Source organism: Pelmatolapia mariae, linkage group LG2 (genome assembly GCF_036321145.2).
Source record: "Pelmatolapia mariae isolate MD_Pm_ZW linkage group LG2, Pm_UMD_F_2, whole genome shotgun sequence".
Lineage (NCBI taxonomy): Eukaryota > Metazoa > Chordata > Actinopteri > Cichliformes > Cichlidae > Pelmatolapia > Pelmatolapia mariae.
The window spans coordinates 27,548,350-27,564,760 of NC_086228.1; the positions used below are offsets into that span (position 1 = coordinate 27,548,350).

Here is a 16,411-nt window from a genome sequence, read left to right on the forward strand (position 1 = left end):
GTGACTTTGACGAAATTGAATGATGATTAAGTGAAACGATGACAGGGTTTGAAGGCAATTAACAACATTTTTCTAAGGAAAACAAATAAGAATCAACTATAAGGGACCTATGGATTTCTAATAAAAACAAACAAACTCATAGACGCCTAAATTAATATAGCTACTGAATCGTGTAATTTAATCCACAAATAAACACGAGAAATGTTTAGTAAAAAAAAAACAACAACACAGAAAATCGAATTCTCATATTATGAAGAAAACAAACTAATTTAAATTTCAGCAGTTTAACCACTTGCCAGGACCATGGACAGTGCTAACAAATATGCTGCAATTCAGGTGTAATATTATCTTTAAATCAGGAGCATTATATGTTTTACTTCTAAAGAGAATCACGTCTGGTAAGATAGTTAAAACTTAAACATGGTCTTACCTCTTCAGAAGGACGTTTCCTATCAGGAAGCATTAGTGTATTTGCATGACTGCCCGGTACTATAGTAGATCCTATACTCATTCTGGGTCCAACTAGCATGTACCGCTTCTCTCCTGATCTGTACTGGATGCTGTGACACAGTGTCCCATCATAATTGGTCTCTGGCAAATATTTAGAAGTAAAGTCTGTGGATTTGGAGCACTGCATTGCAATCAGCACGATGATGCTGACGAGAAAAAGCACAGAAACTGCGCCCAAAGTTATCATGAGGTAAAATATGACATTACTGTCCTCGTCATCTTTTGCTGCACTTTTAACATCAGAAGCTGCAAAAGCCTCTTTGGGCTCCACAAGTTTGACAATCACAGTAGCTGTTGCTGAGAGAGAAACGTTGCCGTTGTCTTTGACCAGTATTACCAGTTTATGCTCAGCCTCGTCAGTCTCTGTGAATGAGCGAAGTGTTCTGATCTGTCCTGTATAGCGGTCCAAAGCAAAGAGACTGTGGTCAGTAACTTCTTGCAGTGAAAAGAGCAACCAGCCGTTATATCCTATATCAGCGTCATAGGCTCTGACTTTAGTCACCAAGTGTCCTGCGTTGACGTTTCGGGGAATCTCCTCCACACCTTGAGCAGAGCCGTTGGAGCTGAGTGGATACAGGATGACTGGAGCGTTGTCGTTCTGATCCAGGATGAAGACGTTGACTGTGACGTTGCTGCTTAGTGACGGAGTTCCAGAATCTGAGGCAACAACTTGAAACTGGAAAGTTTTCAGCGTTTCAAAGTCAAAACTTTTCAGCGCAGTGATTTGTCCATTATCCGAATTTACATTCAGGAAAGATGTAATAGCATCCCGTAGACCATCACCTCTCACGATGTTATATGTAATCGCTGCATTTTCATTCAAATCATCATCAACTGCGCTCACAGAAAATATTGGTGCGCCCGGGGTGTTGTTTTCTATCAAATACAACTCAAATGGATTCTGACTAAAAACTGGTGTGTTGTCATTTACATCTGACACCTGAACACTCAGTGTTTTCACTGTTGAAAGTTGAGGTTCACCGCAGTCAGTAGCTGTTATTGTGATATCATAGCGGGAAACAGTTTCTCTGTCTAAACGGCCCTTTGTAACGAGCGAGTACATGTTTTCCTCAAGTGATGGCGTCAGATCAAATGGAACATTCTGCGAGATTTTACAAATAACTTTCCCATTAACGCCTGAATCTTTGTCCACAACGCTGATGAGGGCGATGACAGTACCGGGCTTTGAATCCTCTGGGATTAAACTGGACAGTGACGTTACTTCAATGTCTGGTTTATTGTCGTTCACGTCCTTTATTTTAATCATTACTCTACTTTCGGCTTTCCAGGGTGGCTGACCTTTATCTGAAGCCTGCAAATCTAGCCTGTACAGCTCAATTTCCTCAAAGTCTACTTTTCCCTTTACACGAATCTCACCGGTGATGCTGTCCAATTCAAAGGTGTCGTGCACTTTTTTCTTTTGTGTTTTTCCAAAGTTGTATTCAATTTCACTATTCAAACCTTCATCCTTATCTGTAGCGTTTAATTTTATAACAAATGTTCCTTTTGGTGCATTTTCATCCAGTGACACAGTATATACATCTTTGCTGAACACAGGTCGGTTATCATTCGCGTCTAGCACGGTGATGGTTAAATTGAGGCTTCCTGATTTCGCTGGACTCCCCCCATCTACGGCTGTTAACAGTAAACGATGCTCATCCTTTTGCTCTCTATCCAAAGACTTTTTTAGTACTAAAAAGGGCATCTTGTCCTCTTCACTGTCTCTGACTTCAATATCAAATAAATCCGTGGGATTCAGTGTGTATTTTCGAAGTGATTGTGCCCCAAAATCAGGGTCTCGGGCAGCATGAATTTGGAAACGAGTACCTGGAGGCGTATTCTCTGCTATTTCCAGTCGCTGTTCGCTTTCTGGAAAAGTCGGCGAATGATCATTAATATCGGCTATTTCAACTCCAATATAATGTATTTCCAGTGGGCTTTCAACAACAATTTTCAGGTTTATCAAACAAACCTTGGTTCCATCACAGAGCTCTTCACGATCCATTTTTTTCCCAACATACAACACTCCATTGTTCTGATTTAACTGAAACAGATCGTGAGTTGGACCCGAAACAATACGGAATTTCCTGCCAGTTAAACTGCTGATCTCTAGTCCTAAATCCTTTGCAACATTTCCAACAGGGTATCCCACCTGAACTTCTTCTGGAACAGAGTATCTTAGCTGGGCCAAAATCCTCTCCGCAAAGCACAGCAACACAATCCCGGTGACCCACCAGCAGTTCACGCGGTGTCTTTGTCCTCCTTCCCCCATCCCGAGGTAAATGTATAAGGGCTTTCTCAGAGGCAAACTCAGTTATCCTATCGCTTATGGAGTCAGTCTCATTAGAACATTTTCACGATTCTCCAAAAGATGAAATTCAATCAATGAAAATTAACCGCTGTTCGTTTTATTTGATATCTACCCTGCTCTGCACACTCCCTGTGTACACCTCCACCAGATAGGAACCACAGATGGGCAGGGCCTGTGCAGAATGAAGCGCACAACCATTCCCTATGCCATACCGACACCAAGTGGTCACTATAGTATGTTACGAAACCAAAACAGTTCTCCTGATTCCCATTCATTTGCTATGGCAGTCACTTTTGACCGGGAACACCACAGATGTAACAAAGTTGATTAAAAAACTAAAAATTCAACGAAAGAGGTGCTATTAACTTTTATATGTTCAGGTGCATAGTGTGGAGGATGTCATCAGGACTCGAGGCAATCGGATGTAAAACAAAATATTTGTGAGGTTTTTTTTAATTTGTAAATGGTCAGATTTGACCCGAACACGATAGGAAGGTTAATAACACTATTAGAAAGCTTTCTTCGTGTAATTAATTTAAAAACAATACCTCTTCACTTACTTAAACTGATTAATGTTTGTCGGTAGCAAAAAAAGACAAGCAATGGGACTTTATCAAGGGGAACAGAGTGACTTCGGTAGCATGAAAACTTCATCCAGCTAACCAAAGCGATGTTTCTTAATATTTATACCTCAGTTACATATTGCAGATAGGAAAATTTGAACAAAGACATGCTTTAAAAAATACATTGTGACAAGAGTTTCAGGGAAAACATTGCAGCAAAACATTGATAGGACCACAAGGATAAACATGGTTGTGCAAAAGTTTGGTATTAAGGCCTTACCTCTTCAGTAGCACCTCTTCTATCGGGAAGCACAAGTGTATTTGCATGGCTGCCCGGTACTATAGTAGATCCTATACTCATTCTGGGTCCAACTAGCATGTACCGCTTCTCTCCTGATCTGTACTGGATGCTGTGACACAGTGTCCCATCATAATTAGTCTCTGGCAGATATTTAGAAGTATAGTCTGTGGATTTGGAGCACTGCATTGCAATCAGCACTACGATACTGACGAGAAAAAGTACAGAAACTGCGCCTAAAGTTATCATGAGGTAAAATATGACATTACTGTCCTCGTCATCTTTTGCTGCACTTTTAACATCAGAAGCTGCAAAAGCCTCTTTGGGCTCCACAAGTTTGACAATCACAGTAGCTGTTGCTGAGAGAGAAACGTTGCCGTTGTCTTTGACCAGTATGAGCAGTTTGTGCTCAGCCTCGTCTGTCTCTGTGAATGAGCGAAGTGTTCTGATCTGTCCTGTATAGCGGTCCAAAGCAAAGAGACTGTGGTCAGTAACTTCTTGCAGTGAAAAGAGCAACCAGCCGTTATATCCTATATCAGCGTCATAGGCTCTGACTTTAGTCACCAAGTGTCCTGCGTTGACGTTTCGGGGAATCTCCTCCACACCTTGAGCAGAGCCGTTGGAGCTGAGTGGATACAGGATGACTGGAGCGTTGTCGTTCTGATCCAGGATGAAGACGTTGACTGTGACATTGTTGCTTAGTGGCGGAGTTCCAGAATCTGAGGCAACAACTTGGAACTGGAAAATTTTCAGCGTTTCAAAGTCAAAACTTTTCAGGGCAGTTATTTGTCCATTATCCGAATTAATATTTAAAAATACTGCGTTTTTCTGTTGACTGCTTTCCTCTCTGATTATACGATACGTTAAAGCCGCGTTTTTATTCAAATCTTTATCTGAGGCAGAAACAGAAAATATCGGCTTCCCAGGCTCGTTATTTTCTACCAGGTAAAGTTCAACTGGATTCTGTGCAAATTGTGGCGCATTATCATTCACGTCTGACACATCAATACTTAAAGTTCTGGATGTAGACAGAGGAGGCACGCCACAGTCTGTAGCTGTTATTGTGACATCGTAATGGGAAACTGATTCTCGGTCTAATTTATGTTTAATAACTAAAGAGTACATGTTATCTTGAAATGACGGTTTTAAATCAAATGGGGCATTGTCTGAAAGACTACATATTACTTTACCGTTTAAACCCGCGTCTTGGTCTGTAATACTGATCAAAGCCACCACAGTCCCAGGTTTGGAATCTTCTGATACAATCTTTGACAAAGATGTCACCTCTATCTCAGGTTTATTATCATTTACGTCCAGCACCTTGATGATCACCCTGCAGTCGGTACTCATCGGAGGTTGTCCTTTGTCAGTGGCGTGGACGTCCAACTTGTATACCTCCATATTCTCAAAGTCAATTTCTCCTTTGACTTGAATTTCACCAGTGTCCTTATCTAAGCTAAATGTATCATATAATTTAGGGTCAAGTTCGCCTCCAAAAAAATACTCAATTTCTCCGTTTACACCCTCATCCAGATCATTCGCCTTTATCACAATTACACTTCTGTGCCTTTCTACATTTTCTGGTATCTTTACTGAATAAACCTCTTCGCTAAAAAAAGGGTGGTTATCATTTGAATCGAGGACTATGACTGTGACATTAAGAGTCCCTGATCTCGGTGGATTTCCGCCATCAATTGCTGTCAGGATCAATTTATGCTCATTCTCCTTTTCCCGATCCAGAGGCTTCTGTAAAACTAAGAATGGTATCTTGTCCTCTCCCCTGTCTCGAATTTGCAAACTAAAGTGATCGTTATCGTTTAGTTTGTACATGCGTACAGTATTACTAACAACATCTGCATCGTGTGCAGCTGGCAACTGGAATCGTTTACCTGAGAGAGTCGACTCGTAAATTTCTAATACTTTTTCATCATCAGGAAAGGTGGGCGAATTATCATTTATATCTATGATTTCCACTCCTACATAATGTATTTCCATGGGGTTATCAGCTACCATTTTTAGGTTTATCAAACATGGGGAAATGTTTTCACAGAGCTCTTCTCGGTCGATTTTTCCATGAACCTGCAATAGACCATTGTTCGGATTTACTTCAAACTGAGCATCTTCAGCTCCAGAGACAATACGAAACCGTCGTTCCTCCAGTGAACTGATGTCCAGTCCCAGATCCTTTGCCATATTCCCAACAACACTTCCCACCTTTACTTCCTCTGGAATTGAATATTTTATCTGAGCTGAAACCCGCTCCACACAGCTTAGCATCAGAGAAAAGCTGAGAGCAACCCACCAACACTGCGTTCCTCGTGTTTGTCCTCCTGCCTCCATCTTTCGATTAGACAACAAACAGCGCATCCACTCACAGGTCTTTACATCCAAGATAATGGACTAACATTAAATTATCAAAACAAAACATCCAGTCAGAAATATACCCCATATTCCGAAGCTTCCCACGTAAGAATTTCCGCTACACTTGTGTCTGTTTAAGATGCCGTCTCCTCTCTGTTCACCAGAACAAAACCTCTGTGGAAGGGGCAGGGCCAGTGCTATAACACAAAAACTGGATGCTGATATGACACTGACACCACGTGGACTCAATTTTTTTAAATTATGACTTTTCTCATTATTTGAAGGTTTTTGTTTGATTTGTGTTGTTATCGTTGTTGTTGTTTGTTGTTTTGGGGGGGGGGGGGGGGGGTTGTACGATAAGATAGTTGGGCTTCGTACGCGGCCTTCTGCAATGGGCTTACTGCACCTGAGTCGTCTACTTAACCCAGCGAGCAAAACTATTGACATCATTGACAACACAGTCCCATGTACCGTTTTTAAAACATACCATTACAAAATCTACAATATATATATATCATGTTACTTTTCTGCACTACACAACTTCAATACGGACATACAGAAAACTGATTAGACTTATTTGCTTTGCATAGCAAAAATGGGTCTCATGTTTTATCTCCATAGAGAGTCGTGGTTGCCAGGAGGGAATTTTCTTTTCATTCCCGAAACAGTTTTATTGAAAACATGGTCTTACCTCTTCAGTAGCACCTCTTCTGTCAGGAAGTGCGAGTGTATTTGCATGGCTGCCAGGTACTATAGTAGATCCTATACTCATTCTGGGTCCAACTAGCATGTACCGCTTCTCTCCTGATCTGTACTGGATGCTGTGACACAGTGTCCCATCATAATTAGTCTCTTGCAAATATTTAGGAGTATAGTCTGTGGATTTGGAGCACTGCATTGCAATCAGCACGATGATGCTGACGAGAAAAAGCACAGAAACTGCGCCCAGCGTTATCGTGAGGTAAAATATGACATTACTGTCCTCGTCATCTTTTGCTGCACTTTTAACATCAGAAGCTGCAAAAGCCTCTTTGGGCTCCACAAGTTTGACAATCACAGTAGCTGTTGCTGAGAGAGAAACGTTGCCGTTGTCTTTGACCAGTATGAGCAGTTTATGCTCAGCCTCGTCAGTCTCTGTGAATGAGCGAAGTGTTCTGATCTGTCCTGTATAGCGGTCCAAAGCAAAGAGACTGTGGTCAGTAACTTCTTGCAGTGAAAAGAGCAACCAGCCGTTATATCCTATATCAGCGTCATAGGCTCTGACTTTAGTCACCAAGTGTCCTGCGTTGACGTTTCGGGGAATCTCCTCCACACTTTGAGCAGAGCCGTTGGAGCTGAGTGGATACAGGATGACTGGAGCGTTGTCGTTCTGATCCAGGATGAAGACGTTGACTGTGACGTTATTGCTTAGTGGCGGAGTTCCAGAATCTGAGGCAACAACTTGGAATTGGAAAGTTTTCAGCGTTTCAAAGTCAAAACTTTTAAGGGCAGTGATTTGTCCATTATCCGAATGTACATTCAGGAAAGATGTAATAGCATCCTGTAGACCATCACCTCTCACGATGTGATATGTAATCACTGCATTTTCATTCAAATCATCATCAACTGCCCTCACAGAAAATATTGGTGCGCCCGGAGTGTTGTTTTCTATCAAATACAACTCAAATGGATTCTGACTAAAAACTGGTCTGTTGTCATTTATATCTGACACCTGAACACTCAGTGTTTTTACTGTTGAAAGTTGAGGTTCACCGCAGTCAGTAGCTGTTATTGTGATATCATAGCGGGAAACAGTTTCTCTGTCTAAACGGCCCTTTGTAACGAGCGAGTACATGTTTTCCTCAAGTGATGGCGTCAGATCAAATGGAACATTCTGCGAGATTTTACAAATAACTTTCCCATTAACGCCTGAATCTTTGTCCACAACGCTGATGAGGGCGATGACAGTACCGGGCTTTGAATCCTCTGGGATTAAACTGGACAGTGACGTTACTTCAATGTCTGGTTTATTGTCGTTCATGTCCTTTATTTCAATCATTACTCTACTTTCGGCTGTCCAGGGTGGCTGACCTTTATCTGAAGCCTGCAAATCTAGCCTGTAAAGCTCAATTTCCTCAAAGTCTACTTTTCCCTTTACACGAATCTCACCGGTTATGCTGTCCAATTCAAAGGTGTCGTGCACTTTTTTCTTTTGTATTTTACCAAAGGTGTATTCAATGTTGCCATTGGAACCTTCATCCAAATCTGTAGCGTTTAATTTTACAACAAATGTTCCTTTTGGTGCATTTTCATCCAGTGACACAGTATATACATCTTTGCTGAACACAGGTCGGTTATCATTCGCGTCTAGCACGGTGATGGTTAAATTAAGGCTTCCTGATTTCGCTGGACTCCCCCCATCAACGGCTGTTAACAGTAAACGATGCTCTGCCTTTTGCTCTCTATCCAAAGGCTTTTTTAGCACTAAAAACGGCATCTTGTCCTCTTCACTGTCTCTGACTTCAATATCAAATAAATCCGAGTGACTCAGTATGTATTGTCGAACTGAATGTGCACCAAAATCGGGGTCTCGGGCGGCATGAATTTGGAAACGATTACCTGGAGGAGTATTCTCCGCGATTTTCAGTCGCTGTTCGCTTTCTGGAAAGGTCGGTAAATTATCATTAATATCGGTTATTTCAACTCCAACATAATGTATTTCCAGTGGGCTTTCAACAACAATTTTCAGGTTTATCAAACAAACCTTGCTTCTATCACAGAGCTCCTCACGATCCATCTTTTTTCCAACAAACAACACTCCATTGTTCTGATTTAACTGAAACAGATCGCGATTTGGACCCGAAACAATGCGAAATTTCCTGCCAGTTAAACTGCTGATCTCTAGTCCTAAATCCTTTGCAACATTTCCAACAGGGGATCCCACCTGAACTTCTTCTGGAACGGAGTATCTTAACTGGGCCAAAATCCTCTCCGCAAAGCACAGCAACACAATCCCGGCGACCCACCAGCAATTCGCACGGTGTCTTTGTCCTCCTTCCTTCATCCCGAGGTAAATATATAAGTGCTTTCTCGGATACAAACTCAATGATCCCATCGCTTATGGAGTCAGTCTTATTAGAATATGTTCACGAATCTCTAAATGGTGAAATTCCATTGACGAAAATTAGCCGCTGTATCTAGCCTCCTTTGCACACTCCCTGTGTACACCTCCACCAGATAGGAACCACAGATGGGCAGGGCGTGTATAGAATGAAGCGCACAACCATTCCCTATGCCATACTGACACCAAGTGGTCACTACAGTATGATACGAAACCACTACAATTCACCTGTTCCCTTTTCCCGCCACTTTACTTTTGACTTTTCGAAGTCTAACGCTTTGGAGGAAACTGAAGCCTGCCTGCTACAGCTGGTCGCCGTCATATCTGGTATTCTGTCAGAAACTCAAAACTGTGAGTCAAATGTCTTTTATTAGAAAGTAAATAGGATCAATAATAATGCCTTCAGTGGAAAATACTTAAAGGGCACGCAATCCCGCCCACTACAGACTTTCTGATAGTGTATAATTAAAAGTCAGGGCAGACAGGAGAGATATACTGTATGTTCCACAGAAGCCGAGCGTAAGAATGCTGAGAGAAATGGACATCTAAACGGTATTTGAAAGACCGGTGAAGTGATTGTTGTCTTAAATTGTGAATTCCCTAGAATCAAACAATTTCAGCACATTGGACAGCGCAGTTACGCTGACACAGTCAAAAGAGGAAATGTCTATAACGATAACTGCATTTATCGTTTTTGTTTTTCTATTTTTAATAACACTGTCTTCACTTACTTAAACTGATTAATGTTTGTCAGCAGCAAGAAAGACAAGCAGTGGGACTTTCTTGAAGAGAACAGATTGGCTTCGGAAGCATATAAATTTTTTACAACTAACTTTAACCGATGTTCCTCAATACATATATGTCAGTTACATAATTGGAACATTTGAACAAAAGTGAAACACATGCTTTAAAAGACCACATTGTGACAAGAGTTTCAGAGACAGCATTACAGCAAAAAATTTAGAGGAACGCAAGGATAAACGTGGTTGTGCATAAGATTGGTATTAAGGTCTTACCTCTTCAGTAGCACCTCTTCTGTCGGGAAGCACAAGTGTATTTGCATGGCTGCCCGGTACTATAGTAGATCCTATACTCATTCTGGGTCCAACTAGCATGTACCGCTTCTCTCCTGATCTGTACTGGATGCTGTGACACAGTGTCCCATCATAATTAGTCTCTGGCAGATATTTAGAAGTATAGTCTGTGGATTTGGAGCACTGCATTGTAATCAGCACGATGATACTTATGAGAAAAAGCACAGAAACTGCGCCTAAAGTTATCATGAGGTAAAATATGACATTACTGTCCTCATCATCTTTTGCTGCGCTTTTAACATCAGAAGCTGCAAAAGCCTCTTTGGGCTCCACAAGTTTGACAATCACAGCAGCTGTTGCTGAGAGAGAAACGTTGCCGTTGTCTTTGACCAGTATGAGCAGTTTATGCTCAGTCTCGTCTGTCTCTGTGAATGAGCGAAGTGTTCTGATCTGTCCTGTATAGCGGTCCAAAGCAAAGAGACTGTGGTCAGTAACTTCCTGGAGGGAAAAGAGCAACCAGCCGTTATATCCTATATCAGCGTCATAGGCTCTGACTTTAGCCACCAAGTGTCCTGCGTTGACGTTTCGGGGAATCTCCTCCACACCTTGAGCAGAACCGTTGGAGCTGAGTGGATACAGGATGACTGGAGCGTTGTCGTTCTGATCCAGGATGAAGACGTTGACTGTGACGTTGTTGCTTAGTGACGGAGTTCCAGAATCTGAGGCAACAACTTGGAACTGGAAAGTTTTCAGCTTTTCAAAGTCAAAACTTTTTAGTGCTGAAATCGTTCCGTTTGCTTCGTTTATATTTAAAAACGTGGTTATAGTGAGGCCCGGGCTCATACGGACAAGTGAATATGTCACTGCCGCGTTTTCACCTCCATCCGCGTCAGTAGCACTGACTGAGAAAATTGACATTCCTGCCTTGTTATTTTCAAGTACATAAAAGGTATACGGGCTTTCAGTGAAAAGAGGCCTGTTATCGTTAACATCTTGCACCTCTACCTGTATTACCTTCGTTGATGACAGAGTTGGGCTTCCTAAATCCTTGGCTGTTACTATAATAGTATACATATGCGTTGTTTCCTTATCCAGGTAATCTTTGGTAACCAAAGAGTATGACTGACCATCAGGGGAGGGCTTCAAATCAAAAGGTAAATGAAGGGGCACGCTGCAAACCACCTGTCCGTTCACACCTGAGTCAAGATCCGTCACACCCATCAATGCCACCACGGTTCCAGGGGGCGCATCTTCTGGAATGCGACTCGAAAAAGATGTGATTTCTATTTCTGGTGGGTTATCATTCACATCTTCCACTCTAATAACTACGCTGCAGAGTGTGGACAGAGCCACAGCACCTTTGTCCGCAGCCAGTACTTTAATCTCGTAAACTTGGGTTTCCTCGTAGTCCAGGCGTCCTTTTACAGCTAGTTTTCCAGTTTTACTATCCAAATCAAACGTATCGGACGAGAGTCCTCTAAGTTTACTCTTTAAAGAATATTCAATCTCACCGTTCAGCCCTTCGTCTGAGTCAGATGCATTTACCGTCAGCAGAAATGTTCCAGCGGGTGCGTTTTCCTTTATTGTTACTGTGTACTTTTGTTTTTCACAGACTGGTGGATTGTCATTTACATCTGATACAATTACCGTGACATTAATCGTTCCAGATTTTGATGGTTTTCCTCCATCTGTAGCTGTTACCAGCAACCAATGCTGAGCTGTATGTTCTCTATCCAAAGGTCTTTGTAATATTAGGAACGGAACTTTCCCGTCATCCCCAAATTCCTCTGTTTCCAAACGAAAATACTGGTACGGATTTAGCTTATATGAATGTAATGAATTCAAACCCACATCTAAATCGTGTGCTCCTTCCAGCTGAAATCGAGACCCCACTAAGGCAGACTCCAGCACCTCCAGTGTGTAATTTTCTTCAGGAAATTTCGGCGAATTGTCATTTACATCGAGGATTTCAACTACGACCTGGTGCATTTCGAGTGGATTTTCTACAACTGCTTTTAAATTCGTGACACATGGGGCAGTTTTTGCACACAGCTCCTCTCTGTCTAATCTCTGGTTCACTAACAAAACTCCATCCCTTGGATTTACCTCGAACAGATCTCGCTTTGTTCCTTGCACAACACGAAGATTCCTATCAGCCAGTCTCCCAAGATCCAGTCCGAGGTCTTTGGCTACATTTCCAACCGCTGTCCCCGGTTTTAATTCTTCCTGAATGGAGTACCTTATTTGAGCAGAGATTCCCTCTAATTTGGTCAGAATCAGCAGCGCCAGACAAAAGGAAAACCACACATCCTTCCATCGTGCTTTCACGTCCGTGATCTCCATTGTTTGACAAAAGCTTTTTAATTGGTGGTGGAAAAAAATCCTTAAACAAGCCTATTTAGGAAGTTTTAATTCCCTCGAATGAAAAATAAAGTATAAAAGTCTGCGAAAGCCATAATTTTAGCAGCAGGGCGTCTGTTAGGTCGTTCTGTCAACCCGTCACTTTGGTTGTTACTGAGTATACATATAGAAGAGAAGATGGCCATTCATACGCCATCAGTGTGGTGATATGTAGTGTGATAGCACCACCCGCTGTCACTGTAACGATGCTGCACTGACTATATAACCTATCCCTTTCAGTTTAGCCCGAATATTGTTGCTCAAACATTAGCCCACATCAGCATTTTACACAATACTAAATAGAAATTATGAGCCGACATTTTGAATATTTCCTTTTTATTTTTAAAGTGTACAAGCACATTCTGAAGTACAAACTCAAGAGAGTCGAGAGAGGAAGTCTCCCCGCCCCAGTTCTTAAGAATTGAAAGTTTTACTCCCAGTAAGTCCTGAATATAGCCTTGACAGATTTCACCCTCTTGCGTTTCAGCTGACCATCATGGAATAACCAATAGATTTTCTTGTTATCCCTACATTTAACTGCTCTCAATAAATAGTAAGTTGAACTATTTAATCTGAGCTTTTCTTCTCATTTTAGATTCTTCTTCCCTTCTAGATTTCTGGCAAACTACATCTTTTTTGGGGAGGAAATCTCCATGCAAACAATAGGAAAACATTCTACAAAGACTGATATGTAATACAAAGGTTTAACTACTTTAGTGTGTTATTGTTAAACCTGAACACATTCTCTCTGCTTACACTGCATGCGGCCTTCCAGCACACACCCACAGTCTTTAGCCTATTTCAGATGTGAGCAGTGACATCGCATGGAATCAACCTGCAAGTACAGCTAGGAGTCCATTCACGTGGAACACATTGTTCATATCTGATAATAACACATTTCCCTTACAGCAGTCTTGCTTCTCTACCACAGTGCATAGAAAAATGCGTGGGGAATTATAAGAGAAAGAAGAACACAACAATCCTCCTTGCAACAATTAGAAAAGCAAGTGACCTACATATAGCCTCAGATATTCGCACCCCTCCCACTTGCTACCCACGTATTGGTTTTGGATTTACGCTAAATATATACGTGCGCGTGCACGAGTGTTGCAGCATTCTGCATCACTTCCTCCCTTTTCAACCTCGATCACCCCCTCCTTGCTGCAGCAGTGATGCAGAGTGTTACAAAGCACATATTTTCTCTGTTTTATTATAAACCCCTGCTAAACGAAGGTTGCAGTTATATTTTCACAGCCAAGCCTGGAAGCTGTGCATGCTTAAGTTGAGGGAGTGGTGCAGTCTTGCGGATATTGTATTACAGGCACCTTCACAACTCCAGTGAACAGAGCAGGTCGCCATGGCAACGCAGCTCTTTTAGGTGGGTCTCTGTCCGTGGTGCTGACAGCAAGCAGGCGCCCTCACGAGAAGGAGAGGGGGAGGGGTGCGGAACCTGTGAATTCTGCGGACAATATACACTGCATCCATGTACCTAAATAGTCTTAATTCATGTGTGTGTGTGTGTGTGTGTGTGTGTGTGTGTATATATATGTATATATATATATATGTATAGATATATATATATATATAGAGAGAGAGAGAGAGAGAGAGCAACTGAGACACCAGACATACATAAAAAAACACTGATGTTTGGTGTGCATGTGTTAACCTACTAGTGCCAGCTGGTTGTTGTTCCAGCGCTTTTGTTACACACTGGTGCATTGCTGTGTCATGCACCACTGTGCTAGTCTGTTAGTAGAGCAGAGCAGCGGACAACAGAAACCGTATGAATGAAGAAAGAGGCAGAGAAATGTTTCTTTTCTTATCCTGTTTCCTACTTCAATTTGCTCCAACACAGTTTAATCATAACTATAGTCAATTTAGAAGCCTTTGTTCTTGTTTTGCATATATAGACGCAGACATATATGAAGGTTTTGCTTGGTTATGCTAGAATGTGATTCTGAAATTAAAGTGTGAATAGAAGATGCTAAAATAACTAGTGCTGTTGGCCTGAATACTATTATTACCTCCTCATGACCTCATCTCTCAGGGGAGATGAGGTCATGTCTGCACACAAAGAGTCTCAAAGAGAGACAGCCTTATGCTTTCAGCCAGCCACTGAATAAAATACAAATACACTCATTATCTTTAAAGCAGTGTTCATGATAAACAAAACATTTTGCATTGTAACAAAATGTTTTATATGCCCTTAATTTATTACACAGCTCATGGCATTTATCACGATTCATAAGGCTTTGTTTAAAGATTCATATACTGAAGACCCATGATGTGATTGCTCTTTTCTTATGATTGTTTGTTTGGCCATATAATAACATATCGTGCATATATAGGCTCATAGAAGGAAGCACAGTACAGACACATAGCTGGAGCCATTTCCTTTGCCATCATGACAGAGGAACCCTCATAGACTAAGGAGCTTGGAAAGAAAAGCGTCTGGACTTCTTGAGTTGCTTGAAGACGTTTCACCTCTCATCCGAGAAGCTTCTTCAGTTCTAAGGGTCAGTGGTGGAGAGTCCCAGATTTCATGATGATCCTGATGATCCTCTACCTAATCACATGAGGTAGAGGATCATCAGGGGGTCCTTTGTCCCGCTTTGGTGGGGAAACTCCCACTAGGTTTAAATCTGGGACTCTCCACCACTGACCCTTAGAACTGAAGAAGCTTCTCGGATGAGAGGTGAAACGTCTTCAAGCAACTCAAGAAGTCCAGACGCTTTTCTTTCCAAGCTCCTTAGTCTACGATGACCCGGATGACTGAGAACCTTCACAGACAGGAACCCTCATAGATTTCCTGAAATACTTACCTGTCAAAATGTCCCTCTTGCTTTCACTTCACATGTTATATTCTTCAAATATCTAAAGTTTTTTGTTTGTTTGCATTTTATATATATATATATATATATATATATATATATATATATATATATATAGATAGATAGATAGATAGATAGATAGATAGATAGATAGATAGATAGATTAAATCAAGAAAAGTTGGTTAGTTTAGTACAAAAATACCATAAAGCAAAAAGATCAAAGTACATTGTGACATTTTTCCATTAAAGACAGATTTAACTTTTTAATAGTTTAGGTTTTTCAATCTGGAAATACAATTAAATGCTCTGTATCTGTAGCATCCATCTGTGCCCCGTGACATGCTCCTAGAAAATTTAGGATAAGACTGTTGAGCTGAACTAACATATGCCGTAGTGATGTTTCTCAGTTATTTATGCAGCAATGCTTGTTGTAGAAAAAGCATTGCTGCACTAGTGCAGGTATCACCACCACATATATATATGTATGTATATGTATATGATTGGTTGTCTTTGTCTATATGTTGGCCCTACGACAGACTGTCCAGGGTGTACCCTGCCTCTCGCCCTAAGACAGCTGGGATAGCCCCCCCCCCCCACCTATGGAAATGTATGTATATGGTTTACTTTAGGAGATTTTTCAGTTTTTGTTTGTCTTGTTGGTACTCACATTCATGATATTTTTCTTCACACCATCCATATTAGGGATAAGAAAAACAAACAAACAGCCTACAGAAACAGAAACAGCACTTTGTGCAAATCTTACCATGCTTTTATAGTTTTTGTGGAAACTGAACTGCAAGCAAATGAGACAGTGAAAGAATGACTGCAAAACTTATCTGTAGAATATCCTCCCACATTGTCTTGTGAAAAGATGGGGTTTTGTTACTAAACCTGTCTTAATACGCCACTGATTTTTTTTTTAAAGAAGTGAAAAAGCAACAAATATATAATTAATTTAATAGAATGGTAAAATAAAATGTGAAAGAGCAATTATCTTAATAAG

At 41.2% G+C, this 16,411-nt stretch overlaps 1 protein-coding gene across 3 annotated transcripts in view; it reads right to left on the minus strand.

Annotated features, from left to right (window-relative positions):
- The window catches only part of LOC134644677 (protocadherin alpha-C2-like), a 199,885-nt gene extending 187,350 nt beyond the window's left edge, over positions 1 to 12,535 (minus strand). Inside the window, exon 1 of one of the 3 annotated variants that reach the window (XM_063497868.1) lies at positions 10,160 to 12,535. In XM_063497868.1, coding sequence (XP_063353938.1) covers positions 10,160 to 12,520 — 2,361 coding nt within the window. In that variant the 5' untranslated portion in view covers positions 12,521 to 12,535. Of the gene's footprint in view, positions 1 to 430; positions 2,783 to 3,664; positions 6,023 to 10,159 lie in introns of those variants that run through there. The other 2 variants (XM_063497903.1, XM_063497956.1) reach the window with 2 other exon arrangements.
- Positions 12,536 to 16,411: the final 3,876 nt, after the last annotated feature.